This window comes from Scyliorhinus torazame, chromosome 4, assembly GCF_047496885.1.
Source record: "Scyliorhinus torazame isolate Kashiwa2021f chromosome 4, sScyTor2.1, whole genome shotgun sequence".
Classification (NCBI taxonomy): Eukaryota; Metazoa; Chordata; class Chondrichthyes; order Carcharhiniformes; family Scyliorhinidae; genus Scyliorhinus; species Scyliorhinus torazame.
This window is the reverse complement of record NC_092710.1, coordinates 187,567,640-187,593,854: the sequence shown is the minus strand read 5'-3', so window position 1 is coordinate 187,593,854 and position 26,215 is coordinate 187,567,640. Positions and strand designations below refer to the sequence as shown.

The window sequence follows — 26,215 nt, the reverse complement described above, 5'->3', positions numbered from 1 at the left end:
ACTCCACTCACCACACACACTCATCCCAACCAACAAGATGGCAGCATGAAGAGCTGCACTCTGGTTCGCGGGTGCAGAGCTGGAGACCCTTTTGGACATGGTGGAGAAGAGGCAGGCCACCCTGTTCCCCAGTGTGGGAAGGAGGCTGCCACCCACCACGGTGCACCGGGCATGGGTGCAGGGGGCAAAGGCCGTGGGCCTCTCCGCCAGGACCGCCCAGCAGTGCCGGAAGGAACTGCATGACCTGCTCAGGGCGGCCAGGGTGAGTAGGCAGCATCGAGTCCCTTGCAGCAACCCCTGTCCCTCAGACCATAACCCGCCCGCAACGACCCCCATCCAGAGGGCGACCAAACCCCATCCGCCGGCAGTCTGCTTGCATCCCACCCTGCACCACATGCCATCACCCGTACACCCATACCGCCCGCTGTGGCTGGGTGCCGTGTTCACAAAGGCCACCAGCTGTCCACACACTGTGTCGCATGCGTCCAACTGCCTAACACTTTGCACTTTCTGTCCCCGCCATCCCCCAGAAGGTGGCGCATAACCGCAGGGAGAGAGAGAAGACCAGAGAGGGACCACCGGACTGTGGCCCCTAGTGTCGTGGAGAGGCAGGCACTGGACCTGGTCGCTGGATCCAGGGAGAGGACAGTCGCTGAGCTGGAGGTCGGTATTGGGCAAACAAAGTGAGCCCCCACTGATTTGCGGTCTCTCTATGGCATGCAAGACACAACCCCCACCAGCCCCACACCACCCCAGTACCCCCACACCACCCCAGTACCCCCACACTACGCCCATACCACACTACCACAACCTGCGATCCAACTGTGCGTCACGTCTTGTGTTTTGCAGGATCACCTGGCTTTAGGGCCCGTGAGACCAGAAAGCTAGACATCAGTTAAGTTGGCACGGGTGTAGCACACAGGATAGTGTTCGGGGCTAGGGCACAGACTTGTACATAAATGTTCACCTTTTCACAATAAACACCTGTGCACAAACATTTCAATCTGCCTCGGTGCTGTTAGAAGGGTGTGAGGGATGGGCTGGGCTGGACTGTCTGCAGAGGTTCTGCTGGGGTGCAGGAAGGGAGATGGGCAGCAGTTGGAGATGGACATGGGCGGGGCCCCCAGTTCAGCTGCCGCTCACCACCCTGATACCCAGCCCCATCCCCATTCCGCTCCACCTCAATCTCCCCCACCACCTCACCACCCCCACCCCAAGGGTTCGGCGGGACCTTGCGATGGAGTGGTCAGCTCGCATGTAGGGATCACCCAAGTGGTCGATGGAATGTTGTATTTGGGCAGAAGTCAGACATTGTCGAAAGGTGCAGAGTACCAGAGCTCATCGTGGAGTGGGTCATCCCATTGACCAGACCCGCTTTTACTGCCAACCCAGGGCCCACACCCCGCAGTGAGGCAGGTGAAATAATGGAGGGAGTGCAGGTGCGGAAGGGGGAAGGGGCGTTGGTGCAGGGAGGGTGGACATGGGAGGGGATGGCCAGCTGGAAGTAGAGGGGGTTGGGTGGGATGAGAGGTTTGTGCCATCGGCCAGGTCCCCTAGTCGACAAACCTGGAAGCGATTTGAGCGCCTTGTGCGCGCTGGTCCTGGTGCAGATTGTGCCATCCAGGCCCTCCCCCGCATTCTCCTCGTTGTAAGAGGCCTGACGTTCATCTTCCTCCTCCAGCTCTGCTCTGCGATGTTGTGAAGGAAGCAGCAGGCCACCATGATGTGGTAGACTTTCCTAGCACTATATTGGAAGGTCCCTCCAGGGGCTCCTGAACTGCATCTTCAGGAAGCCGATGAACCGCACGATCACGCCCCTGGTCGCGGCATGGAGACCATTGTTGTGGGTCTCTTCATTGGCCTGTTGCCACTAGATAGGCGTCATCAGCCATGACCGCATCGGATAGCCCCTGTCATCCAGGAGCCAACCCCTCACTCGGCGGTATGCCAGGATGAAGGCGTTGTGCACGCTCCCCGGGTATTGGGTGCAGCATGCATGATCTGCATCTCGTGGTTGCACATCAGCTGTTTATCACCCCCTGAACCTGGTGCATTCGGTGATGGCAGCAAACCCCGCTGCCCGGGCATCCTGTTGGGCTCGGTCCACATTGAATTTGATATATTGTGCCGAGCGGGTATATAGGGCCTCCATTACCTGTGCACCGAGGTCTGCGAGATCCCTGAAAGATCCCCACTCGGTCCCTGGGAGGACTCCATGGTGAAGATGTTCAGGGCGATTGTCACCTTGACGGCCACCGGGAGCGGGTGCCTTCCCCCAGACCCACATGGCTCCAGGTGCACCATGAACCGGCAGATATGCTGTAAAGTCCTCATGCTCAGCCGGAGTCTTTGACTACATGCCGGTCCGGCAGGTCCGCGAAGGACAGGCACTGCTGGTCCAGACACCTCCTTCTCACCTTCTCCTCGGCCTGTTGGGTGGCGGCTCTCCATCCTCACCAGCTGGTTCCTGTTCCTCTGGGGCAGGCTCCACTGCTGCAGGTTTCTCTCCAAGTAACTCCTGCTCGTACAGTTTTGGTGCACCCCCCTGGGCTGCAGCAGCAAGGCAGATGGCAACCATTCTGGATTCCGAAATCCATTGTCTGCGGAGGGTGAACGACCATGGTGTGCACCCCTGTGCCCAACCAGGTCCAATGGGCTACACGGTGTTCCCAGCCTGCACTGCAGCCTCTGCACACTCACGTCTCTCTCCCCCACTCCCTTCTCTCCCATCCCCAAACCCTTACCCGGCCGTTCTCCCTGACACTCTGCCTCCTGCACCACACCCCTGGCCCCATCGGTGCCAGGCAACACAGGGGCCTCTGGCCCCGGCACCCGTCCCTGCGGCAGAGGTACCAGAGGCTGGCCCTCGTTCAGCACCTTCCTGTAGGGTCTAACATGGGCGTTGCCCTTGGGTGGCCCGCGTGATGCCCCTCCGGCACATGGCATCCGGCTTTGGATGTAGGTGGGTTGGTGGGGTGAAGAGAAAGGTTTGGGGATTCGGGGGGGGGGGGGGGAGGGGGGGTGCATGCATATGGCCGGTGTAAATCTGCGGATAGTGGGGTGCGCAAAGATGGCTGCCTTGCAGGCCGTGGCAATGGTTGTCCGTGCCTGGACACCACCTCCCGGTCCTCGGGGTTACCCCGACATCACAGCCCAATCCATGATCACTCCATCCGCTACCCCCCACTACACCTCTCCCCACCCTCCCTCCTCTCCAGCCAGCCCTGCCAGCGGCAGGACTGGCAGCCCACAGCCATGCCCCTGTGGACATGTCCTACTCCCTGGGTTACGGCGATAAAGGGGATAGGGTGGAGGCGTAGGGCTTAGGTAGGATGCTCTTTCCAAGGTCGGTGCAGACTCGATGGGCTGAATGACCACCTACTGCACTGTAAATTCTATGAAATGTGCTCCTCTCTCCCTCAGCAGCCACTGCACCTGCTTCCCGATGTTTAAAATCGCAAGTGAAACTTGGCGTCGGTAATTCCTCCTGGCACAGGTGGAGCATTGCAGAAGCCTCGGAGAATACTGGGTCCCGCCTGTTAATGATATGCCAACGGCATTTACAGATGTGTGGAGTAGAATGCACTGACGTCGCTGTCGAGGTTTCAGAGCATGGCATTCTGTCGGGCGCCCGGCACCGGCCACGATTTTTGGCTCACACGCAATTCTCTGCCCAATCGCGTTTTGCGATTCTGGCGTCGCTGGATGGAGAATCCAATCCTTTGGGCAGGATTCTCTCTTTTGGGGACTAAGTCCCCACGCCGGCAGGAAAACCGGCGCCAACCACTCTGTCGTCAACAGCCCCCGAAAGTGCGGAATTCTCTGCATTTTCGGGGGCTAGGTGGACGGCGGAGGGGTTGGTACTTCTCCAGCCGGTGCCAAAGCTCCAGCGCGAGATCGCGCATGCGTGGAATGGCTGGCGTGATCTTGCGCCTGCGCAGAACGGCCAGCATAATTCCACGCATGCGCAGAACGGCTGACGTATTTTCACGCATGCACAGGGGGTTCTCTTCTCCACGCTGGCCCCCGGGCAATATGGCGGAGCCCTACAGGGACCCGGCGTGGAAAAAAGAAGTGTTCCCACGGAACAAGCCCGCCCGCAGATCGATGGGCCCCAATCGAAGGCCAGGCCACCGTGGGGCCCCCCCCGGGGTTGAATTCCCCCGCGGTCCCCCGAGGACCGCACCCGCATACTCACATGCCAGGTCCTGCCGTGTGTGAGTTGAGTGATCCACGCCGGCGGGACTGGCCAAAAATGGACGGCTGCTCGGCCCATTGGGGCTGGAAAATTGCTGGGGAGGGCCGCTGTCAACGGGATGCATTTTGAATGAATATTACGAATTGCTTCTTTAATTTTTTTCGTACTGTTCATTTATCTCCATAACCTTTAGTATATTTACCCAATCAATCTTAGCTTTATTTAAGTTTAAGATTTTTTTTTTGATTGGAATATGTCACTTTCAAACTTAATAAGGAATTGAATGGTACTGTGGTCACTATTTCCAAGGGAATATTTACTGTGAAATTACTAATTAACCCTGCTTCATTGCACAATATTAGGTCGAAGATTTCTTTATCCCTAGTTGGTTCCACTACATACTGCTCCAAGAAGCTGTCACAAAAACATTCCAAAAACTCATTTTCTGTATCCTTCTTGCAAATATGATTCTCGCAGTTTATATTTTTGATTAAAGTCCCCACAATTATTACATTTTCTTTGTTACAACCTCCAATCATTTCTTGTTAATGCTTTGCCCAATGGTATAACTACTGTTAGGGAAGGGTTACTCCCAGCAGTGTTTTCTTACTCTTGCCATTCCTTATTTCCAATCATACTGATTCTATTTCATGATCTTCAAAGGCAAGACCCTTTCTCACTACTGTACATATGTTATCCTTTACTTTAAGGGCTCTTCCATCTCCTTTGCCATCGCGAATGTCTTTCCGAAATATTGCATACCTGAAAGATTTATTTCCCAAATTTGATTACCTCATAACCATGTTTCTGTAATGGTGATTAGATCTAAGTCATCAATTGATGTATTGCAGATGCTTCGTGCTTGCAGATAAAAAAAACTTTAATTTCATTTTTTTTACTTCTAATCATTGAGGTGACCTTATTCACTGATGTACATTTTTTCTTAAACTCACTGCCCGTTCCTGTTTCACTCTACTTATCTTCATCTATATCGTTATACTGTTCCATTACCTTGACCTTTCTTTTTGGATTTACAAATTTCCCTTTATCCGAACCCTCCCACCCCCCTCTGTTAGTCTAAGCCTCCACAGTACATCAAAATGTAAAGTACAAAATAATATACAGGCACTCAGGAGCTAATTCTCAGTATCTCGTATACCTCTCCCTGAATGTATTGAAGGAATAAGAGATTGGGTCCTCGTACGAGCCCTGGAAGCTTTCTTGAATAAATCCCTGGTGTCAGCTTGCTTATTTACCATTCATATGAAACATTGTCGAGCTGCTCTAACTTAGGTGCAAGTAGAGTACAGTGTCCTTCAGCAGCATTATTTGATTCGGAACTAGCAAAAAACTTTAGTAATTGCACATTTTGACCCCTGATGTTATATATTGTGGATGAGCCAATAATACATTCATTCACCAAAACTTTCTGATTTTCATCTTTTTCAATTTGTTTACAGATGCCAATTTTCTGCGCTAGTGTCAATGTAACTCTTTTGTGCTTGTCACCTCAGCTTTTCTCTGGTTTATTGGATACCATAATGGCAGGATGGGGCTTATAATTCACACAGTAGCAAAAATAAAAGATTACAATGGCAGCTATGAACAAGAAGGACCAACAGTGCGTCTACCGGAAGCTTGCCTAGCCAAACCAAGGTGACCTGGGAAAGTTTTGGGTTTGGGACAACTTCTGAATGGTTTCCGGTTGGTAAAGTGATGATTCGCATTTAGGGAACATCAGAAATTCGGGTTAGTAGAGAATTCCGGTTGGTAGAGTGCCAGATAACACAAAGTTTACTGCACCGTTTTGCAATGATTTTAAGGGACAGAAGCTAACAAGGATATGGTGGCCAAATGACTTCCTTCTGTGCTGTACTATTCCATGATTCTATGAATTCACTCACTGCTGGAGCAATATCACTTCTGTCTCAGTGTCAGATCTTGTGCAATCATGTCACAAATAGGGTAAGTTAGGCAAGCATACAATAAATTGTCAATATCTTGGTGAAAGTGCAAAGGAAATTTATTAGAATTGTGCCAGCGATGAGGAACTTCAGTTTGGAGGATCTAGAAAAGCCCTGATTGTTCTTCTTAGGGGAGAGAAGGTTAAGGAGAGATTTGATAGAGATATTCAAAATTATGAGGGGCATTGATTGCTTAAATTGGAGAAACCGTTTCCACTCACAGGTGACCAGTAACCAGGGAATACAGATTTAAGATTATCGGTAAAAGAACCAAATTAAGATAAGGAACGTTTATTTTACACAGCGAGCTGTTGTGATCTGGAATTCAATGTCTGAAATGGTGGTGGAAGCAGATTCAAAAATAATTTTCAGAAGAGAATTGGAATATGATTGAAAGGGGGAAATTTTTCTGGGGGCGGCATGGCGGCACAGTGGTTAGCACCGCTGCCTCACAGCGCCAGGGACCCAAGTTCAATTCCGGCCTTGGGTGACTGTCTGTGTGGAATTTGCACGTTGTCCCTGGTTTCCTCAGGTTTCCTTCCACAGTCCAAAGATGTGCAGGTTAGATGGATTGGCCATGCTAAATTGCCCCTTAGTGTCCAAAGACTTGGTAGGTAGGGTTACGGGGATAGGGGAGGGAAGTAGGATAGGGCTCTCTTTCAGTGAGTGCAGACTTGAAGGGCCGAATGGCCTCCCTAATGCACTGTAGAAATTCTATGGTTCTATGACTATGGGAAAAAAACAAGGGAGTGGAACAATTGGATAATATTTTCAAAGAGCAGGCACAATGGTCCTCCGTCTGTATAATTCTATGCTTTTATGACTTATGAAGAAATAAAATGGATCTATTTGGTGTTCTCACCATGTACACATGTTGTCCTGGCAATGTAAGAATTGGGGAATGAGGCCAAACCAAAATAAAATATGGTATGAAGTGACTAGGCGGAGAACAAGAGATATTTACTTTACAAGGCAGGAATGGTGTAAGGCATTTATTCATCAACAATGTAGATTGGTGGTGGTGGTGGTGGTGGGGGTCACGTGATGTGAGCGTGGGAGCGGTTGAGGTTTTGCGAGTTCCGGCTTTGCTCATCCTGTAATCCTTTGTTTTATCCTGGTTCACATTTCATATTTGCTTTTTCTTGGGTTAAATGGTTTGCACTATGTCCCTGGAGGTTACCGGATGGTGCTTTTGGAACGAAGGGCCGAGATAAAATGCTAAAATCCTCTTTTGTTCATGGTGGTGGGGTTGGGCTACTGTAAGGCCCAGCTTGCAGTGGCCTAGTTGCTGTTGAGCAGGCTCTTGCTTCAGTGGTGCTGTGTGCATCTGGAAGATGGCTGGCATTGAAAATATTGTCTTTGTTGAAGATCTCAGCTCTGCGATACAGATCGTCAGAGTTCACTTTGAGGAATTGCTGGGTACATGTGGGAAAGCATGAAAGAGTTCTTGCACTCAAAGGAGCACTTTATTCAATGGAGCACAATTAATCTGGGGTGGGATTCTCCGCCGGTGCGATTCTCCGTTTTGTCGGCGCCCGGGGGTTTCCCGACAGCGTGGGGCTGCCCTATAATGGGAAACCCCATTTACCAGCCGGCGTAACGGAGAATACTGCTGGCATGGCGGGGCGGAGAATCCAGCCCCTGAACTTCGAGGCCAGTGGTCAGTTGGACCCACTGATCGCTGGTCCTATATCGTCCTATTCTCAATGCTAACCGTGAGGGGTTGGAGGGCTGAATGGGTAGAGTCCTTCCAGCACCCCCCCCCCCCCCCCCCCCTCCGCTGACTGGGGCCCAGGCTGTGGAGTACCTGGACGTCAGAGAGACGGCATGGGAGAAGTGATGACGTCTTGTGCTTTGATCGTTGAATCCTTGAGGGATCTTGAAGAGTGCTCGCTGATCCTGGCTTATTCTTTATCTTCTCATGCAATATGGATGATGTCTTCAGCCTGCAATTTACTCTGCAATTCTTCTATAATCCTGGACATTACGACTTTTATTATATTGTTGATTATTCAATATTTAATGTTGTTCTTTCTCCTGCAAGGGAGTCCAAAATGTGAGCGCAATAGCAGATGGTGTCGATCATGTGCGAGGAAAATCATGCTGACTCGATCATGTAAAATGTGATCTGTGCACAGTTTTGCTCCTTTTTAATTATTTGGCGCGATTCACTGGCCACATCCCGCCGGAATCAATTCAGGACATGGCCGGTAGATCCCGCAAGAAGCCTCTTGCTGGATTCCCAACGGTCATTATGCCTCGCGAGATCTAATGGATGGGACCCAAACTTGCAGAGTTAAGTGAGCCGACGCCAGATCTACTGCCTCATGGGATCTGATGGCCTCACCGAGGAGACCCTAGCCAGAGACCATTTAGCACTGGTCCCCACAAACTGGAACCAGGGGAACGGCATGTGGAGTGTCTCCCAGGCAACTGGAGGCCCCGGGTGGTTGGTATCTGGGCTGGGTGTCACCCTGGCACTGTCGATGCTACCTGGGCATCTTGGCACTGCCAGCCTGGCACCCTGGCAGTGTCACCTGGGTGCGTGCCTGCTTGCCACTGCCAGGGCACCCAAGTGGCACTGCCAGGCTGGCTGTGGGTGGCATTTTGCCCACACCAGGGATCAGGCCCAGAGTACCCTGTCTTTATGAGGTGGGGTGCGGGGAACACGAGGTTCCCCCCCAACAGGTGAGTTATTGAGGATCCGGGAGTCGGGTCGGGTGGATCGAGAGATTCAGGCACCATTTAAAAATGGTGCTGGATCCCTTTGTGCACTGGTGAGCGGAGCTCCTCAGTGCAGGAAATGGGACTGAGTGTGGCCTCAGCGGGACGTTCCCCATTATGTTTATAATCCTTGTGGCTGAGGTAGGGATGTTTTGTTTTGTCATTCCCTATCTTGCCGCATGTAAAGAAGGACGAGTGGAGCTGGAGCAGGGTGAAAGATAGATGGTTGGGGTTGGTAGGTTTAGTTCAGTCTTCACTGTGATTGAGGGTAGCCTCCAGTTAGAGCTAACCCATGTTGTGGTTTTTTTGATTTATATAGTTTTATTATTTGGGGGTATTTGAATTTAAGATTGTTTATGCTGAGAGGACTTGGTTTCTTCTGATTCTTCCTTGAGATTGAGTCATCTTTCACTTAGGTCTCTCTCTGTGGTCCTCGTTTGAGCTATTAGAGCAAGAAGAATTAACAATGGCGCACGCTGAGGTGAGATTGGTTAATTGTAGTTGGGTTGTTGAGTAGATGGATAGCTCTTGGTTTCCTTTCTGTAATGGTAGTCATTCCAGACTCATCTCCTCTGGGGGGCTTCTTTCGTTCTCTCTTCACCTGGGTCCCTCTTCAGGGAGCTAGGGTGGAATCTTAGAGCTAGAACAAACAGAGTTATTAGCTCTGGCTTGTTACCCATGCCACGTGCTAGCGAGACGAGGAATAGGGAGAGAGAACAGTTGAATACGTGGCTACAGGGATGGTGCAGGAGGGAGAGATTCAGATACCTGGATAATTGGGGCTCATACTGGGGTTGGTGGGACCTCTACAAACAGGATTGCCTACACCTGAACCAGAGGGGTACCAATATCCTGGGGGGAACATTCGCTAATGCTCATCGGGAGGGTTTAAACTAATTCAGCAGGGGGCTGGGAACCTGAATTGTAGCTCCAGTGTGCAGGAGGTTGAGCGTAGTAAGGTCATGAGGAAGGTTTCAAGGTCGCAGGAGTGTACCAGCGGGCAGGAAGGTGGTTTGAAGTGTGTCTACTTCAATGCCAGGAGCATCCGGAATAAGGTGGGTGAACTTGCAGCATGGGTTGTGTGGTAGTCACCACTGATCTATATATTGTATATATAGGATGTTGATATAGGTGCTTTACGGTAAGGCCCCTGTACTACAGGTACGGGGGTAGATCCCTGCCTGCTGGTTCCGCCCAGTAGGCGGAGTATAAATATGTGTGCTCCCAGTACAGCAGCCATTTTGTCAGCTGCTGTAGGAGGCCACACATCTCATTGTAATAAAGCCTCGATTACATCCTACTCTCGTCTTTGTGTAATTCATCGTGCATCAATTTATTACACTGAGTGTTCAGAAGATGGACCTCCGCATCAAGCCGGATCGCCTGCAGGTGCATCCGCAATCAGACAACGCCAAAAAAGGACATTGAACATTGGCTAGCCTGTTTTGAAGCGTATATCGGGTATGCGCCAGACGAAATTCCAGAAGCACAGGAGCTCTTTACATGCGGCTGAGCTCCAACGTCTTTCCACTTGCCCAAGACGCGCCGACCTACGCAGAGGCCATGGCGCTACTGAAGGATTTAGCTATCCTCGGCTATGTGGTCCAAAACGGAGTTCTGGGGCCCGACCCGGATCGCATGCGCCCCTCATGGACCTCCCCCTCCCCCACTGCCCCAAGGCCCTCAAACATTGCCTGGGGTTCTTTTCGTATTACGCCCAGTGCGTCCCAAACTATGCTGACCAGGCCCACCCACTCATTCAATCCACTGTTTTTCCTCTGACGGCTGAGGCTCACCAGGCCTTTAACCGTATCAAGGCCGACATCGCCAAGGCTGCGATGCACGCGGTCGACGAGACGCTCCCCTTCCAAGTCGAGAGCGATGCATCAGACGTCGCTCTGGCCGCCACCCTCAACCAGGCAGGCAGGCCCGTGGCATTCTTTTCCCGCACCCTCCATGCCTCCGAAATTCGGCACTCCTCCGTCGAAAAAGAGGCCCAAACCATCGTTAAAGCTGTGCGGCATTGGAAGCATTACCTGGCCGGCAGGAGATTCACTCTCCTCACTGACCAATGGTCGGTTGCCTTCATGTTTAATAACACACAGCGGGATCAAAAACGATAAAATCTTGAGGTGGAGGATCGAGCTCTCCACTTACAATTACAAGATTTTGTACCGCCCCGGTAAGCTCAACGAGCCCCCCCGATACCCTATCCCGAGGCTATGTGCCAGCGCACAAGTGGACCAACTCCGGACCCTGCACGACAACCTCGGTCACCCAGGGGTCACACGTTTTTACCATTTCATTAAGGCCCGCAACCTGCCCTACTCCATCGAGGAAGTCAGGGCGATCAGCAGAGACTGTCAGGTATGCGCGGAGTGTAAACCGCACTTCTACCGACCAGACCATGCGCGCCTGGTGAAGGCCTCCCGTCCCTTTGAACGCCTCAGCGTGGACTTCAAAGGGCCCCTCCCCTCCACCGACCGCAACATGTATTTTCTCAGTGTGGTCGATGAATATTCCAGATTCCCCTTCGCCGTCCCATGCCCTGACATGACATCTGCCACCGTCATCAAAGCCCTCAACACCATCTTGGCTCTGTTCGGCTTCCCCGCCTACGTCCACAGCGACCGGGAATCCTCATTCATGAGCGAGGAGCTGTGCCAGTACCTGCTCAACAGGGGCATTGCCTCAAGCAGGACGACCAGCTACAACCCCAGGGGAAACGGGCAGGTGGAGAATGGGACTGGCCCTACGGACCAGATATCTCCCGGCCTCCCGCTGGCAGGAGGTCCTCCCCGACGCCCTTCACTCCATTCGGTCGCTCTTGTGCACCGCGACTAAAGAAACCCCCCATGAATGTCTCTTTGCCTTCCCTAGGAAGTCCACCCCCGGGGTTTCGCTCCCGACATGGCTGGCAACCCCAGAGCCTGTTCTCCTCCGTAGACACGTTTGACTCCACAAGGCGGACCCATTGGTTGAGAGGGTACAGCTACTTCACGCCAGCCCGCAGTACGCCTACGTAGCGTAACCCGACGGCCGCCAAGACACAGTCTCCCTCAATGACCTGGCACCAGCTGGTTCCACCCCCCCCCTCCCCCCGCCACCCTCCTCTCCCCCGGCACACCCCACCGCAGCTCCCGTTCCGGGACAATCAGTCCTCCCCTTGCACAAACCCGGGGATGAAGAGGATTTCAATACGCTCCCGGAGTCACCGAAGACCAAGCTGCTGCCGGAGTCACCACCAGCAGCTCTCAACGACAGAGCAAGGCACCGGACTGCCTGAATTTGTAATATTATCTGTACTTTTAAAACACAACTTTCTACATATAGTTCTCCACCACCCCCGCCGGACTCATTTTTTTTAACAGGGGGTGAATGTGGTAGTCACCATTGATGTATATATTGTATATATAGGATGTTGATATAGGTGCTTTACGGTAAGGCCCCTGTACTACAGGTACGGGGGTAGATCCCTGCCTGCTGGTTCCACCCAGTAGGCGGAGTATAAATATGTGTGCTCCCAGTACAGCAGCCATTTCATCAGCTGCTGTAGGAGGCCACACATCTCAGTGCAATAAAGCCTCGATTACATCCTACTCTCGTCTTTGTGTAATTGATCGTGCATTAGGTTGGTACCTGGGACTTCGATGTTGTGGCCATTTCGAAGACATGGATAGAGCAGGGACAGGAATGATTGTTGCAGGTTCCGGGGTTCAGATGTTTCAGTAAGCTCAGGGAAGGTGGTAAAAGAGGGGGAGGTGTGGCATTGTTAGTCAAGGACAGTATTACGGTGACAGAAAGGACGTTTGATGAGGACTCGTCTACTGAGGTAGTATGGGCTGAGGTTAGAAACAGGAAACGAGAGGTCACCCTGTTGGGAGTTTTCTATCGGCTTCTGAAAAGTTCCAGAAATGTAGAGGAAAGGATTGCAAAGATGTTTCTGGATAGGAGCGAAAGCAACAGGGTAGTTGTTATGGCAGACTTAAATTGCCAAATATTGACTGGAAACGCTATAGTTCGAGTACTTTAGATGGGTCCGTTTTTGTCCAATGTGTGCAGTATGTAGATAGGCCAACAAGAGGTGAGGCCACTTTGGATTTGGTACTGGGTAATGAACCAGGCCAGGTGTTAGATTTGGAGGTAGGTGAGCACTTTGGTAATAGTGACCACAATTCGGTTAAGTTTACTTTAGCGATGGAAAGGGATAGGTATATACCGCAGGGCAAGTGTTATAGCTGGGGGAAAGGCAATTATGATGCAATTAGGCAAGACTTAGGATGCATCGGATGGAGAGGAAAACTGCAGGGGATGGGCACAATGGAAATGTGGAGCTTGTTCAAGGAACAGCTACTGCGTGCCCTTGATAAGTATGTACCTGTCAGGCAGGGAAGAAGTGGTCGAGGAGGGAACCGTGGTTTACTAAAGTAGTTGAATCACTTGTCAAGAGAAAAAAGGATGCTTATGTAAAGATGCGGCGTGAAGGTTCAGCTAGGGCACTTGAGAGTTACAAGTTAGCCAGGAAGAGCCTAAAGAGAGAGCTAAGAAGAGCCAGGAGGGGACATGAGTGGGAAGTTGTGCGTGGAGTCCGAGGAGATAGGAGAGGCGCTAAATGAATATTTTCCATCAGTATTCACACAGGAAAAAGACAATGTTGTCGAGGAGAATACTGAGATACAGGCTACTAGACTAGACGGGATTGAGGTTCAGAAGGAGGAGGTGTTAGCAATTCTGGAAAGTGTGAAAATAGATAAATCCCCTGGGCCAGATGGGATTTATCCTAGGATTCTCTGCGAAGCTAGGGAGAAGATTGCAGAGCCTTTGGCTTTGATCTTTATGTCATCATTGTCTACAGGAATAGTGCCAGAAGACTGGAGGATAGCAAATCTTGTCACCTTGTTCAAGAAGGGGAGTAGAGACAACCCCGGTAACTATAGACAAGTGAGCCTTACTTCTGTTGTGGGCAAAGTCTTGGAAAGGAGTATAAGAGATAGGATTTATAATCATGTAGAAAGGAATAATTTGATTAGGGATAGTCAACACAGTTTTGTGAAGGGTAGGTCGTGCCTCACAAACCTTATTGAGTTCTTTGAGAAGGTGACCAAACAGGTGGACGAGGGTAAAGCAGTTGATGTGGTGTATATGGATTTCAGTAAAGCGTTTGATAAGGTTCCCCACGGTAGGCTATTGCAGAAAATACGGAGGCATGGGTTTGAGGGTGATTTAGCGATTTGGATCAGTAATTGGCTAGCTGTAAGAAGACAGAGGGTGGTGGTTGATGGGAAATGTTCAGCTTGGAGTTCAGTTACTAGTGGTGTACCACGAAGATCTGTTTTGGGGCCACCGCTGTTTGTCATTTTTATAAATGACCTGGAGGGGGGCGTAGAAGGATGGGTGAGTAAATTTGTGGATGACACTAAAGGCGGTGGAGTTGTGGACAGTGTGGAAGTATGTTGCAGGTTACAGAGGGACATAGATAGGCTGCAGAGCTGGGCTGAGAGGTGGCAAATAGAGTTTAATGCAGAAAAGTCTGAGGTGATTCATTTTGGAAGGAGTAACAGGAATACAAAGTACTGGGCTAATGGTAAGATTATTGGTAGTGTGGATGAGCAGAGAGATCTCGGTGTCCATGTACATAAATCCCAGGTTGATAGGGTTGTTAAGAAGGCGTACGGTGTGTTAGCTTTTATTGGTAGAGGGATTGAGTTTCGGAGCCATGAGGTCATGTTGCAGCTGTATAAAACACTGGTGCGGCAGTATTGCGTGCAGTTCTGGTCGCCGCATTATAGGAAGGATGTGGAAGCATTGGAAAGGGTGCAGAGGAGATTTACCAGGATGTTGCCTGGTATGGAGGGAAGATCTTATGAGGAAAGGCTGAGGGACTTGAGGCTGTTTTCATTAGAGGGAAGAAGGTTAAGAGGTGACTGAATAGAGGCATACAAGATGATCAGAGGATTAGATAGGGTGGACAGTGAGAGCCTTATTCCTCGGATGGTGATGTTTAGCACGAGGGGACATAGCTTTAAATTGAGGGGAGATAGATGTAGGACAGATGTCAGAGGTAGGTTCTTTACTCAGAGAGTAGTAAGGGCGTGGAATGCCCTGCCTGCAACAGTAATGGACTCGCCAACATTAAGGGCATTTAAATGGTAATTGGATAAACATATGGATGATAAGGGAATAGTGTAGATGGGCTTTAAAGTGGTTTCACAGGTCAGCGCAACATCGAGGTCCGAAGGGCCTGTACTGCGCTGTAATGTTCTATGGGTGAGGAAGGTGCTGTTTCTAATCCTGGTCTAGTTCGGTAGTCTGGGAAAGGCTCCCCTGGTTGTACCAGGGACGGGGTTATCAGCGCTCCCTCCCAGGATGCCCAACTGTTGGGGGTCTTGATAGTTCTTCTTCTTCACGGGTTGGGGTCTCCCCTGGCAGGGGCTGGAGTGATTGTTCTTTTCGTCTTAGTATTAGTAGGGATGGTATATTGCCATGGTTGGGATGGGAGATGTATGGGTTCAGCTGGGGTGCTCGTTTTAGTAGGAGTTTAATTTTTCTTTGATCACAGAGCTGAAGAAAGTTATTTTTCAATCTCTCTCAAACACCCCAGCTGGAGGTTCTGCATCCTTCTCACCTGAGCTGGTGGACATTATAAGGAAACTGGACACGAAGTACGATTAAAAATTCAAGCTGAGGTTGAGTGGATCCAATCCAGTGACCAGCTGCAGGCAGGGTGGGTTGTTTGAAAATCCTTTCTAAACTCTCATGTTGAGAACTCTAGTCTCATCTCAGTGAGGCTGATAGTTAATCTGGTGGACGTGGGAGCAAGTTAGAATTAAACAGACCTGAGGTGAATCTTCTGTGAATGCCCAGGTGAATATAAGTTAAAGTGACTCCCCAGTGAAGGTTCCCACAGCCTGAGACACCTGCTAAACGTTCCAGCCAGCCTGAAGGGACTTGACATATTGGACGTGGAGCAGATATTCCCTCTTGCTGCGGAGTCCAGAATTAGGGGTCACTGTTTAACAATAAGGGGTCATTCATTTAAGATGGAGATGAGGAGAAATGTTTTTTCTCAGGGGGTTGTGACTCACTGGAAGTCTCTTTCTCAAAAGGTGGTGGAAGCAGAGTCATAGAATAAGAGAATCCCTATAGTGCAGAAGCAGGCAACTTGGCCCATCGAGTCCGGACCGTCTCTCTGAAAGAGTACCTTATCTAGGTCCAAGCCCCCACCCTGTCAGAAACCCAGTAACCACATCTAACATTTTTTGGACACGAAAGGGCAATTCAACATGGTCAATCCACCTAACCTGCACATCTTTGGTCTGTGGGAGGACACCAGAGCATCTGGAGGAAACCCATGCAGACATAGGGAGAACCTAAAAAACTCCACACAGTCACAGAAGGCCGTAATTGAACCCGGTCCCTGGTGCTGTGAGGCTTGTGCCACCGTGCTGCCCCATTCAATATTTTTAAGGCAGTGTTGGACAGATGCTTGGTAAACCAGGGGGTAAACGGTTATCGGGGTAGCCAGAAATGTGGTATTGAGGTTACAATCAAATCAGCCATGAATCTTATTGAATGGCAGAGCAGGCATGAAGGACCGAGAGGCCTACTTCTACTCCTAATTCATATGTTTGTTCTTTTGTATGTCTACCTTAAATCTAAAAATAATTCCTTTTCTTATTTTACTGCTGGTTAGTGGCCAGAAATTATACAACCTATAAATTAATCAATGTTCTGTGGGAATTCATTCCCATAGTTCAATAAAATGTTTTTTCCAAAAAAAGATATTGGGCGGGATCCTGCGGGAATTGGTGGGGCAGGCAACTCCAACGAGAAGGAGTGGCGTGAACCACTCTGGCGTCGGGCCGCCCCAATTCCGCACCTTCAGGGGCTAGGCCGGCGCCGGAGTGGTTTGCCCCTCACCGGCCGGCGGGGAAGGGGCTTGGCGCCGAAGGGCCTCTGCCGGCCGGCACGATTTGGCGCATGCGCGGGAGCACCAGCGTGTGCTGTGTCATCCCAGCGCATGCGCAGGGGCGATTCATCTCCGCGTCGGCCATCGCGGGGGACCACAGTGGCCGACGCGGAAGAATAGAGTGCCCCCACGGCACAGGCCCGCCCGTGGACCGGTGGGCCCCGATTGCGGGCCAGGCCACCGTGGGGGCAGCTCCTGGGACCAGATCTCTCTCTCCCCCCCCCCCCCCCCCCCCCCGGAGGCCACCCACGCAGCCAGGTCCCGCCGACAAATACCTGGTGTAATATACGGCGGGACTGGCCAAAAACAGGCGGCCACTCGGCCCATCGCTGGCCGGAATATCGCCGGAGGGGCCGCTGCTAGCGGCCGCCGACCGGTGCGGTGCAATTCCCGTTCCCGCCAAATCCCCGGCGCCGGAGAATTCGGCAGCCCGCGGGGTCAGGATTCAACCCGCCCCCCGACGATTCTCCGACCCGGCGGGGGGTTGTAGAATCCTGTCCATTGTTTTCTACCTTTCTCGATTAAATAAAAGTGACTGTAGGTATAATTTGAGTTAGCGTCCAAACAATGGTAATTGGCTATGACTATAACTCGTATTGGCATAACGTCACTTAATTAAATATTCACCAGGATGCACCATTTGTACTGACAGATAAGTTGGCAACCATAAACATCAATTTGTTCTCTTACTTGCTTCCTGCCTTTCATAGGTGAAATAAAATGCTTGTTAATAATTTAATGCAGCTATAAATTATACATCCCTGAATTATTTAAGGATACCTATGGCAATGCATAATATATTGTCTCAGACTTTGATAGAGTGGTGCATCTAACCGTGTGTGCCATTAAGTGACTTCTCTTCAGTTCAAAATATTTTCATCCTGGAGGTTGCTGGAGTCCTGAGCTGGATACAGCACCAGGAGGGTTAATGTGGTCTCTAGGGCCTTAATGAAAGGCAGGACCAACAATGACGAATGAGCTTTAAGGATTGATAAATGAACAGTGGCAAAGGAAATAGTGAATTGCAGTCAAAATAGGTGCAGAAAGAGAAATAAAGAAAGGTTGAATAAGACTGCATTGAAAGAATGAGAGCAAAGGCAGAGAGGAAAAGGAGAAAACTAAATTAAAGACATTTTTTTACAACAATTTACAACCTGTTGCAATGAGATTCTACAGTTTACGGTGTTCCCTTTGGGCCAGAGAGGTTGAGTGACCTTCCTAGGAACATTAATCCTCTCATTAAAAAGGGTCTTTATTCGGTTACGTAGCAGCCCCAAATTTCTACAACCAGTTTAAATGGCAATTAATGTGCAAATGCAGAAATGTATTTTCTTTATTTGTTCACAAAATGTAGGTGTTGCAGATAAGGGCAACATGTAGTGTCTATTCTTATTTTCTCTTTGCCGAGTAGCTTGCGAGATAATTTCAGAGGGCAGTTAAGAGTCAACCATAGTTGTTGGTCCAGAGTTACAAGTAGGTCAGATCAGATCCGGGACTGAATTCTCTACTTCTCAACCCGAAACGTGGTGGGGGATTCTCCGTTGCCCGACCCCGATATCGTAATGGGCGATCGGGTGGTGAATCATGTTTACGACCAAATCGGGGGCTGTACTTGTTTTCGCCCCTTCCAAAACAGCGTCATCGAGGAGTACGCCGCATGCCACTGGGACCGCCTCAGGACGTTACCTGAAGGCCCTGGATGATTGGGTGGAGAATCACGGGTAATTGAAAAATTGAGGTTTGTGCCCACCGTCGATTCCGACGCCATGCTCTGGTCCTTCACTGGCGATGATGTCAATGTTTGCGCCCCGCACTGGCTGATCCATGCGAAACAGTCATTTGCATGGATTTCAATATCAATAGCCGTTTGGACACAGTATGCTCCACACTTCCATGATGCTCCATCCCTCTTAGGCGGAAGTCTCACAGGCCCAAATTAGTGCAAGTATTGACAAGTAGGGCCTGGACGACATGGCTGTGGAAGGGGAGCTAGAGGCTATAAACCAGTTAAACCCTTGAAAATTGTCAGGCTTCCTGGGGTTGACTGCTTGAGCCAGGGGCATTAGCAGCAAACAACTTGGTGCCAAGTCCGTGGACTTGGAGTGTCCACCTTGGAATCGGAGTGGCCTGGTCCAGACCGCCATTGCTGCAGTCTGTCTTTTAAACTCATCCCTTTGGTGCTCCTTAAAGGCCCCTGGCTATTCACTCTGTTGAATGCTGCCTGTGACCGTTGAATGTTCAGAGAACCTCTTGTCATCTGGGAGTGCACACAGGCCACTTCACTGGACACCCTAACTATTTCTTCAAGGGGATATGCATGGCCAATCTCAATCAGGGGCCCACCAGGTGTTGGCACTCCTCAGAAGCACTGCCCCACTACTGAGGAAGCAGGGGATCAGCAGAGCTTATCCCACCCAGAAGACAACTTGGAGCCCTCCCTGGTTCTCTGTAATACGAGTCCCCCACTCTCGGATATTGGAGCCCCCAGAGAGCGCCCACCAGGGGCATTGAAGGCCATGGGTCGAGGTAAGCATCTGGCTGCCTCCACCTCTGATGAGCATCCTGGAGAGACATCTAGACGTAGGGGTAGAGTTAGGAGGACCAAGCACATTGAGGATCACATTGGGGAATGGGGGTAGATACGGGTTGGGGAGGGGAATGGGGGTTGGGTGAGTGGGGGGTGGCACTATCAGGAGAGTGGGGACTTGTATTACACAATAAACTTCTTTGTGTACAACCAGTATGATGCCTTTGTCACTTTCTTCCCCAATGCGGGCTGACCTCCGAACCCTTGGCCTATCTCTCCAGGCATCTCCTCCTCCCCGTGGCACCCACCCACCCTCCAGACATGGACATGTCTCCTGAGCTGTGTCCCATCCCCTGGGTGTTCGGATGTTGCATGTGTGGTGTCGTCTCCCGCAGTGTTCAAGCACAGTGTCTAGGCATTGTGGCCCACCCACGGAATTTCACTTGGGATGTGTGAAGTGCTCACTTAACCATGATTGCCAATTATTTATTATCAATAGGCTTTAGCTGCAAGGCCAGAGGCCTTGGCAGTCTGTGGATGTTATGGGTGGTTAGTGGGGCAGATGGGCAGGGACAAGGATTGCCCAAGGAACAGGAACACAAGATCCAGTGATTGGCATGGCGGTGCCGCATGCGGTTGCCCCCTGCTGCCTCCCCCCACCGTCCCATGGTGGCCCACCCCTGCGGGGGTGGTCTCCCATCCCCAACCGAGGGTCTCCCACCCCCAGCCGAGGATGCCCCACTCTCACTGAGCACAGGGGCGGCAATCCCAACTCCCCCGGGCTCTTTGCCTCTGAGCAAAGATTGCTACACACCTCCTCGGCTCCCCACAGAAGCCCTTCCGCCATGTTCACATTTTTCAAAAGGAGAACTAATCGGCGCCAGTATGACTACCTGCTGGGGAGGCCACTGAATGACGGGAAGTCACTGGATATGGGGTGGCTCTCGTTAATTGTATGGAAATAGGGCTTAAGTGGTGACAATTGGTTTCTCGCCACGCTACGACGAGATCCCAATTTCGCCTATGGGAGCGGGCCGGTTGCATCGCAAACTGTTTGGCGCTGGCGCGGTTCTCATTCTTGGCCCCTCCTGCTATTCACCGGCCTCGTTTCGCTTGAACGAGAGTGCAATGAGGCCTGAGAATCACGTCCCTCGCCTCCCAAACGGAGAATCCTACTCCAGATCAGATCAGCAGATTTTCTTCCCCAATGGTAGAGAGAACTGGAAATAGGATCAGCTATATACTGTAGTTGAGGGGGAGGGAGGGGTGAGGGTGGCGTTGAGCTGCGGGGCTGGGTAGAGGGCCAGCAGTAGGTGGAGGTTGACAAAGATGTCTTCTTGGCCAGAAAGACCTAAGCAAATGTATATGGAGGTGAACATGGCTACGAAGCTAATCATATAAATCTGATCCTATTTCCAATTCTCTGCAGCTTTGAATAAGAGTCAGCCAGACTCGAAACATTAGCTCCCTTCTCTCTCCATAGTTGCTGTCAGACCTGCTGAGATTGTCCAGTGTTTTCTATTTTTGTTTCCGATTCCAGCATCCGCAGTAATTTGCTTTTATCTCTGGCTGCTGTGGTGGGCTTTATACCCCAGTTTCCAAATTATTAGTCCAGACATCTGGATTACGAGTCCAGTGACATAAAGACTATGTTACATCTTGAAACCCAAAGGGTGGTTTAGGGCAAACTATTGTTTTCACAAAACTGAAGGTGCAGTGGTGCAAACTGTCCAGAAACATGAGATGATTTGCACATTAATGACAGTGAGCATCATTAAACTCACTGTTTACTTTGACAGCAAAACCTGAACCACTTATTCTTCAGGCCTTAGATAACACATCCTGGGTGAAAACTAAAAGGTAGATGATGATGTGGCTTCAGTGTGTACCATTTACAAGAAGCACTGCAGCAACTTGCCGCAGCCTTTTTTTTTTACAGTACCTGCCAAACAGCTGACCAGAAAGACATCACCATCTCCAAGTTCCCTTCCAATTCATACATCATCCTGACTCAAAACTTTGTTCCTTCATGGTCATTGGGTCAAAATCCTGGAATACCCTCCTAAAAGCACTGTGGATGCACCCGTGCCCCATGGACTTTTAGAGGCCCAAGAATATGGCTCACCAGTATCTTCTCAAGGGTAATTAGGGTTGTTCAATAAATTTGCAAGCCTTGCCACGACCTCCACATCCCATGAATGAATAAATATGTATAAAAAAGATTCTGCTTCACACTGTCTTCATCCCAATTTACTACTGATGATGAATGACACATTACTTAAATAAAAATAAAAGTTCATTCTAATTTCTTGTAATTCACCCCAAGATAGTCTGTGTTGTTGAAAGACACACGGGAGTAAATTTTCCAATCCCGCTCACCGCAGAAATTGTCGTGGATTGGACGAACAATTTAATGGGCCATTAAAGGGTCTGTTGACCTCAGGCAAGGAGGAAACAGAAAATCCTGCCCACTGAAATAAAATTATGATGGGTGTGGGAACGTAATGCTTATGAATAAAGTAGCAGGTATCAATATGCTTCTTTACATATAAGCTAATTTGGTAACCCCAAATATGAGCCTTTCAATATTTCCTTACTCTGTTGGCCAATAAAATGCAACAATCAGCTATTTTCTCTCAGGGTCAGCTCAGTGCATTTTCTATGCCTGTTTTTAACAAGGAAAATATATGATGCTTATGTTTTTAATTATTCTTTTTGAAAGTTTCACTCGATTGAATTACCTTTTCTCCTTGACGTGTTCTTCTGTTAGTGTGGTGCCTCAAGGTGAGGGCACTAATTTATTGCCAATTAGGGCCAATTTTTGGGCAGGTTTTTTTTCTCCTGTCGGCAGGTTTGCCTCAAGGAACTGAATTCAGACTTTTTCCATGTTGAATCTTTAAGGCACAGAGACAACAGATTTTCATCTCATCAGTCTGGGTGGATGTGAATTGATGCTTCAGGACATGTTTTGTGCCCTCAGATCCTCTCAGTTGCAGTTATATATAAATACATCATAACACAACAATAATCTTTTTGAAACAGGGAATTTGTATTAGTAAATAGTTTGTATTTGTTTTGTTTTATTTATACTGCATGATAGGAGTGGTAATTTCATATTGCGGATACTCCAGACAGCCTGAAACAGCTGCAATGTGGCTCAATTTGACAAGATTTTTGTAATGGTGCGGACACTAAATGGCACATTTTGTGGCCTCAGTGCTTAATCGGTATCAACAGCATGCTGTGAGCTTTTTGTTTTCCTTAATCAGGAAGAGACGGGGATGCTTAGCTCAGTTGGCTAGATGGCTAGCCTGTGGTTCGGAATAACGGCAACAGTCCAAATTCGATTCTGGATCGTGCTGAGGTGAATTTGGGACCTGCCTCTTTGTCCGGCCTCTGGGAGTGGAATGCCATGGTAAACCACCATTGACAAAATCCATAAAGAAAATAGCTCAGGATGAAGCACCAATAGACATTGAGCCAAGGACCTACCTTTGGGAAAAGCACTCACACCATGCGAACCAGGAAGGGGATGACTGCTAGACCTATGGGCCCTGTCCCTCATTTACTATGAATGATATGATGGAATACTCAGGGACAGAGCTGCCTTGAAGATTGGGGGAAGTGATTAGGCTTTTCCTTGATGCTTAATATTACCTGGTATGTATATGCTGTAAATGTTGCTTGCTACTTGTCAATCCAGAATTGGCAGTTGTGGAAAACTGACAGAATGCTGGAAACCAGACTAACAGAAAGTGACAACAAGTCCGGGATTCAAGTTGGGCTCACAGAAATAGTGGCCTCAATTTTCATTAAGTTGAATTGACTCGGAAGTCCTTTAAAAATGGCGGGCGGATCCCAATTCTGGGATTTCCGACCTCATTCCCAGAATGTGAGATTTTTAAAAGGTGCGGGCTGCTTCCTGTCAGAATCCCTCATCCAACACTTTTACCTGGCTGACTCCATTGTGGAAAAAGGCATCTCCTCCGCAATTTTCATGCAGCCGGGTCAGGTTCTTAAAGAGTCTTGATTCAGGGCCCCTTAGAGGTATTGTGAACCCTAGTCTGCAGGAGAGGAACTTTTAAAAAGTAGTTTGAAACGTCCCCCTCATGCTCTCTATGCCAAGCTCTGCTCTTCCACTCTCACCACCACCCCCTCCCTCCCTCCCCAATACCAAGTCGCCGATATCAAGTTATGGCACTTCCATGGCTATTGACCAACTGTACACTTTCGAGAACCAATGAACCTTATAATGTAAATTGGAATGTGTAAAATAAAACCTTGAAAGGAAGTCATTCATTGAGAACTTTGCCCTATGTTTGAAAAAAAAGTCTTAAGTACAAGCTACTAAAGGTGTCAATCATCCAGGCCCTTTAGAATTTTTAAAACCACAAACCTTGAAATCCATAACTTCTGTCAACAAATATTGTGATGTTAACTGCATGATTAGCTGAGGGCAGAGGGAGCTATTATAATAATAGAACAGCGACTCCCATAAGGAAATAATTGATTGACAATTCAGGCTCTCTGATCTCTGCTGTCACTTTCACAATATTTGTTTACACATGTTAAGTCACTTCAGGAGTGTGTGGTTTGTTCTGAGACTTCAAACGGTCTGCATGATTGACACTTTTAATAGCTTGAACTTGAAACATCGGAAAAAGTACTCAATGAATTATTTATTTGCAAGGGTTTACTAATGACCTACATTACAGTAAAGAGTTCATTGGTTCTAGAAAGTGCATAGTGGGAATGGATATGTAAATGCCATAACTTGGCATAGGAGGCATGAAAGGCCATAGGGGATGGTGGAAGAGAAGAGCTTGGCTTAGAAGGCATCAGGGGCAATGACAATTGGTGATAAGGTTGAGCTTGGAACAGGGGGCATGAGGAGCAGTAAGAGTTTGGGTGGCCAAGTGGGGAAAATGGCATACGGGACATGAGAGACCATGAGGGTTGGTTGGGGGGGGGGCATGAGATGGCATGGATGGGAGTGTTTGGAGCATGAACAAGGTGTGAGGGGTGAAGGATTGAGGACTCGTGTGTTTTTATTTTAACTGAAACAAAAAATTGTACCGAGGAAGGCCTTTTCAGCAGCCTGCCTCCACACCTAACAGTTCCTGTGGCTACCTCCGCACTTCTTCCTGGGTTGACCGGCCCGGTTCCAGCTCACACCTGCACCCCCCAATAAAGATCCCACTTTTGGGGGAGCTTTCTCCAAAGGTAGGAGGGCCATGCTTGGGAATTGTCCCAAATCCTGCTACCTGCCACGAGGATGAAAATCCAGGCCTCAGCCTCAGAAACGGATGTGCAACATATGTGTGCAAGCTATGCTCTACTTCTAGCTACATGCTTTGTGGGCCTCCCTTAAGCTTGGACGCATGACAGCACCTAGACATCAACATGTAAAGTCAAACAAAGTAGATCATAAACAAAAATAACTTACATTTATATAGTACCTGCAATATAGAAAAATGGTGCAAGATGCTTTTTATAATAATCTTTATTGTCACAAGTAGGCTTATATTGCAATGAAGTTACTGTGAAAAAACTCTTGTCGCCACATTCCGGAGCCTGTCCGGGTACACAGAGGGAGAATTCAGAATGTCCAAATTACCTAACAGCACATCTTTCGGGACTAGTGGAAGGAGACCGTAACACCTGGAGGAAACCCACGCAGACACTGAGAACGTGCAGACTCCGCACAGACAGTGACCCAAGCCGGGAATCGAACCTGGGACCCTTGCACTGTGAAGCCACAGTCCTAACCACTGAAGCGTAATTGAACAAAATATTGAAAGAGAGCAAGGAGGTGTGGTGCGGTTATAAGGAAGAATGATTAATGGATTGGTCAAGGAAGTAGAATTTTAAGGGGGATCTAAAAGGAGGCAAGAGGTGGCGAGGTAAGGTTTAGACAAGAAATTCCTGAATGTAAGTGTAGAAAGCACAGCCATCATTGGTACAGCAAAGGGAGATGAGGATGTACAAGAAGTCCAAGCTGTAAGTGTACAAAATTTGGAAGGGTTGTAAGGATAGAGCAAAGTTAGGAAGGGGCAAAGCATTTGAACATAAGGATAAAAATAGTAAATTAAACTGTTAGGTAGGGGTGGGATGGGGCTGGCAGACAACGCAGTTTAGTAAGGATGGGAGTGATGGGTGAGCGGGACTTGGTATTTATTAGGAGACAGGAAGGGTTTTGAATGAGCTAGATTTTTTGCAGGGTGGAGGTTGGATGGCTAGCCAGGGTGATCCCAACATAGGAAGGCTCAGCCACTAACTGCACAAATGATCGTGCAAAGGCAGCCAGAGGCTCCACCTCTCAGGAGATCAAATAGAAATTCAAAACTGAGTTTTCTCAAGCACATTATTTTGCCGGGCTCGTGACTTACCTCATTGCTTGACAGCACAGTGTCTTCATCTAAGCTGAGTACAGCATCTGTCTGGATGACATTATATGGGAAGAAACGGCTGCTCATAGTCTGTAAAAATACAAAAACTGTAAGTTTTATAGCCTCTGCAACTTCCATACCATCCAGTATTCATGTTTCAATTAATCCTTCCTAAAGAACGTCTTTGTAACATATGTTTGTCGTTGAACAATTTGATTTCTGCCGCTATTCTATTTTATTTCACCTAAAATACCAGTTTCTTTCAATGTGATATTCTATAAGTTTGTGAAACATTTCTCATACCTGGGGAGCCACCTCTCATCTAAAGCTGACATTGTTGTGGAGATCCAACATTGTATCCAATCCGCAAGTGCCACCTTTGGATGGCCTAGGATGAGAGTCATCGACAACCATAATATCTGGGCTGACACCAAGATCCCCCTA

The 26,215-nt window shown here is 49.2% G+C and overlaps 1 protein-coding gene across 1 annotated transcript in view; it reads right to left on the bottom strand.

Annotated features, from left to right (window-relative positions):
* Positions 1-26,215, bottom strand: part of LOC140410640 (exostosin-1-like) — a 968,627-nt gene that overhangs the window by 72,766 nt on the left and 869,646 nt on the right. The window contains exon 9 of the mRNA XM_072499003.1: positions 25,772-25,861. Coding sequence (XP_072355104.1) covers positions 25,772-25,861 — 90 coding nt within the window. The remainder of the gene's footprint in view (positions 1-25,771; positions 25,862-26,215) is intronic.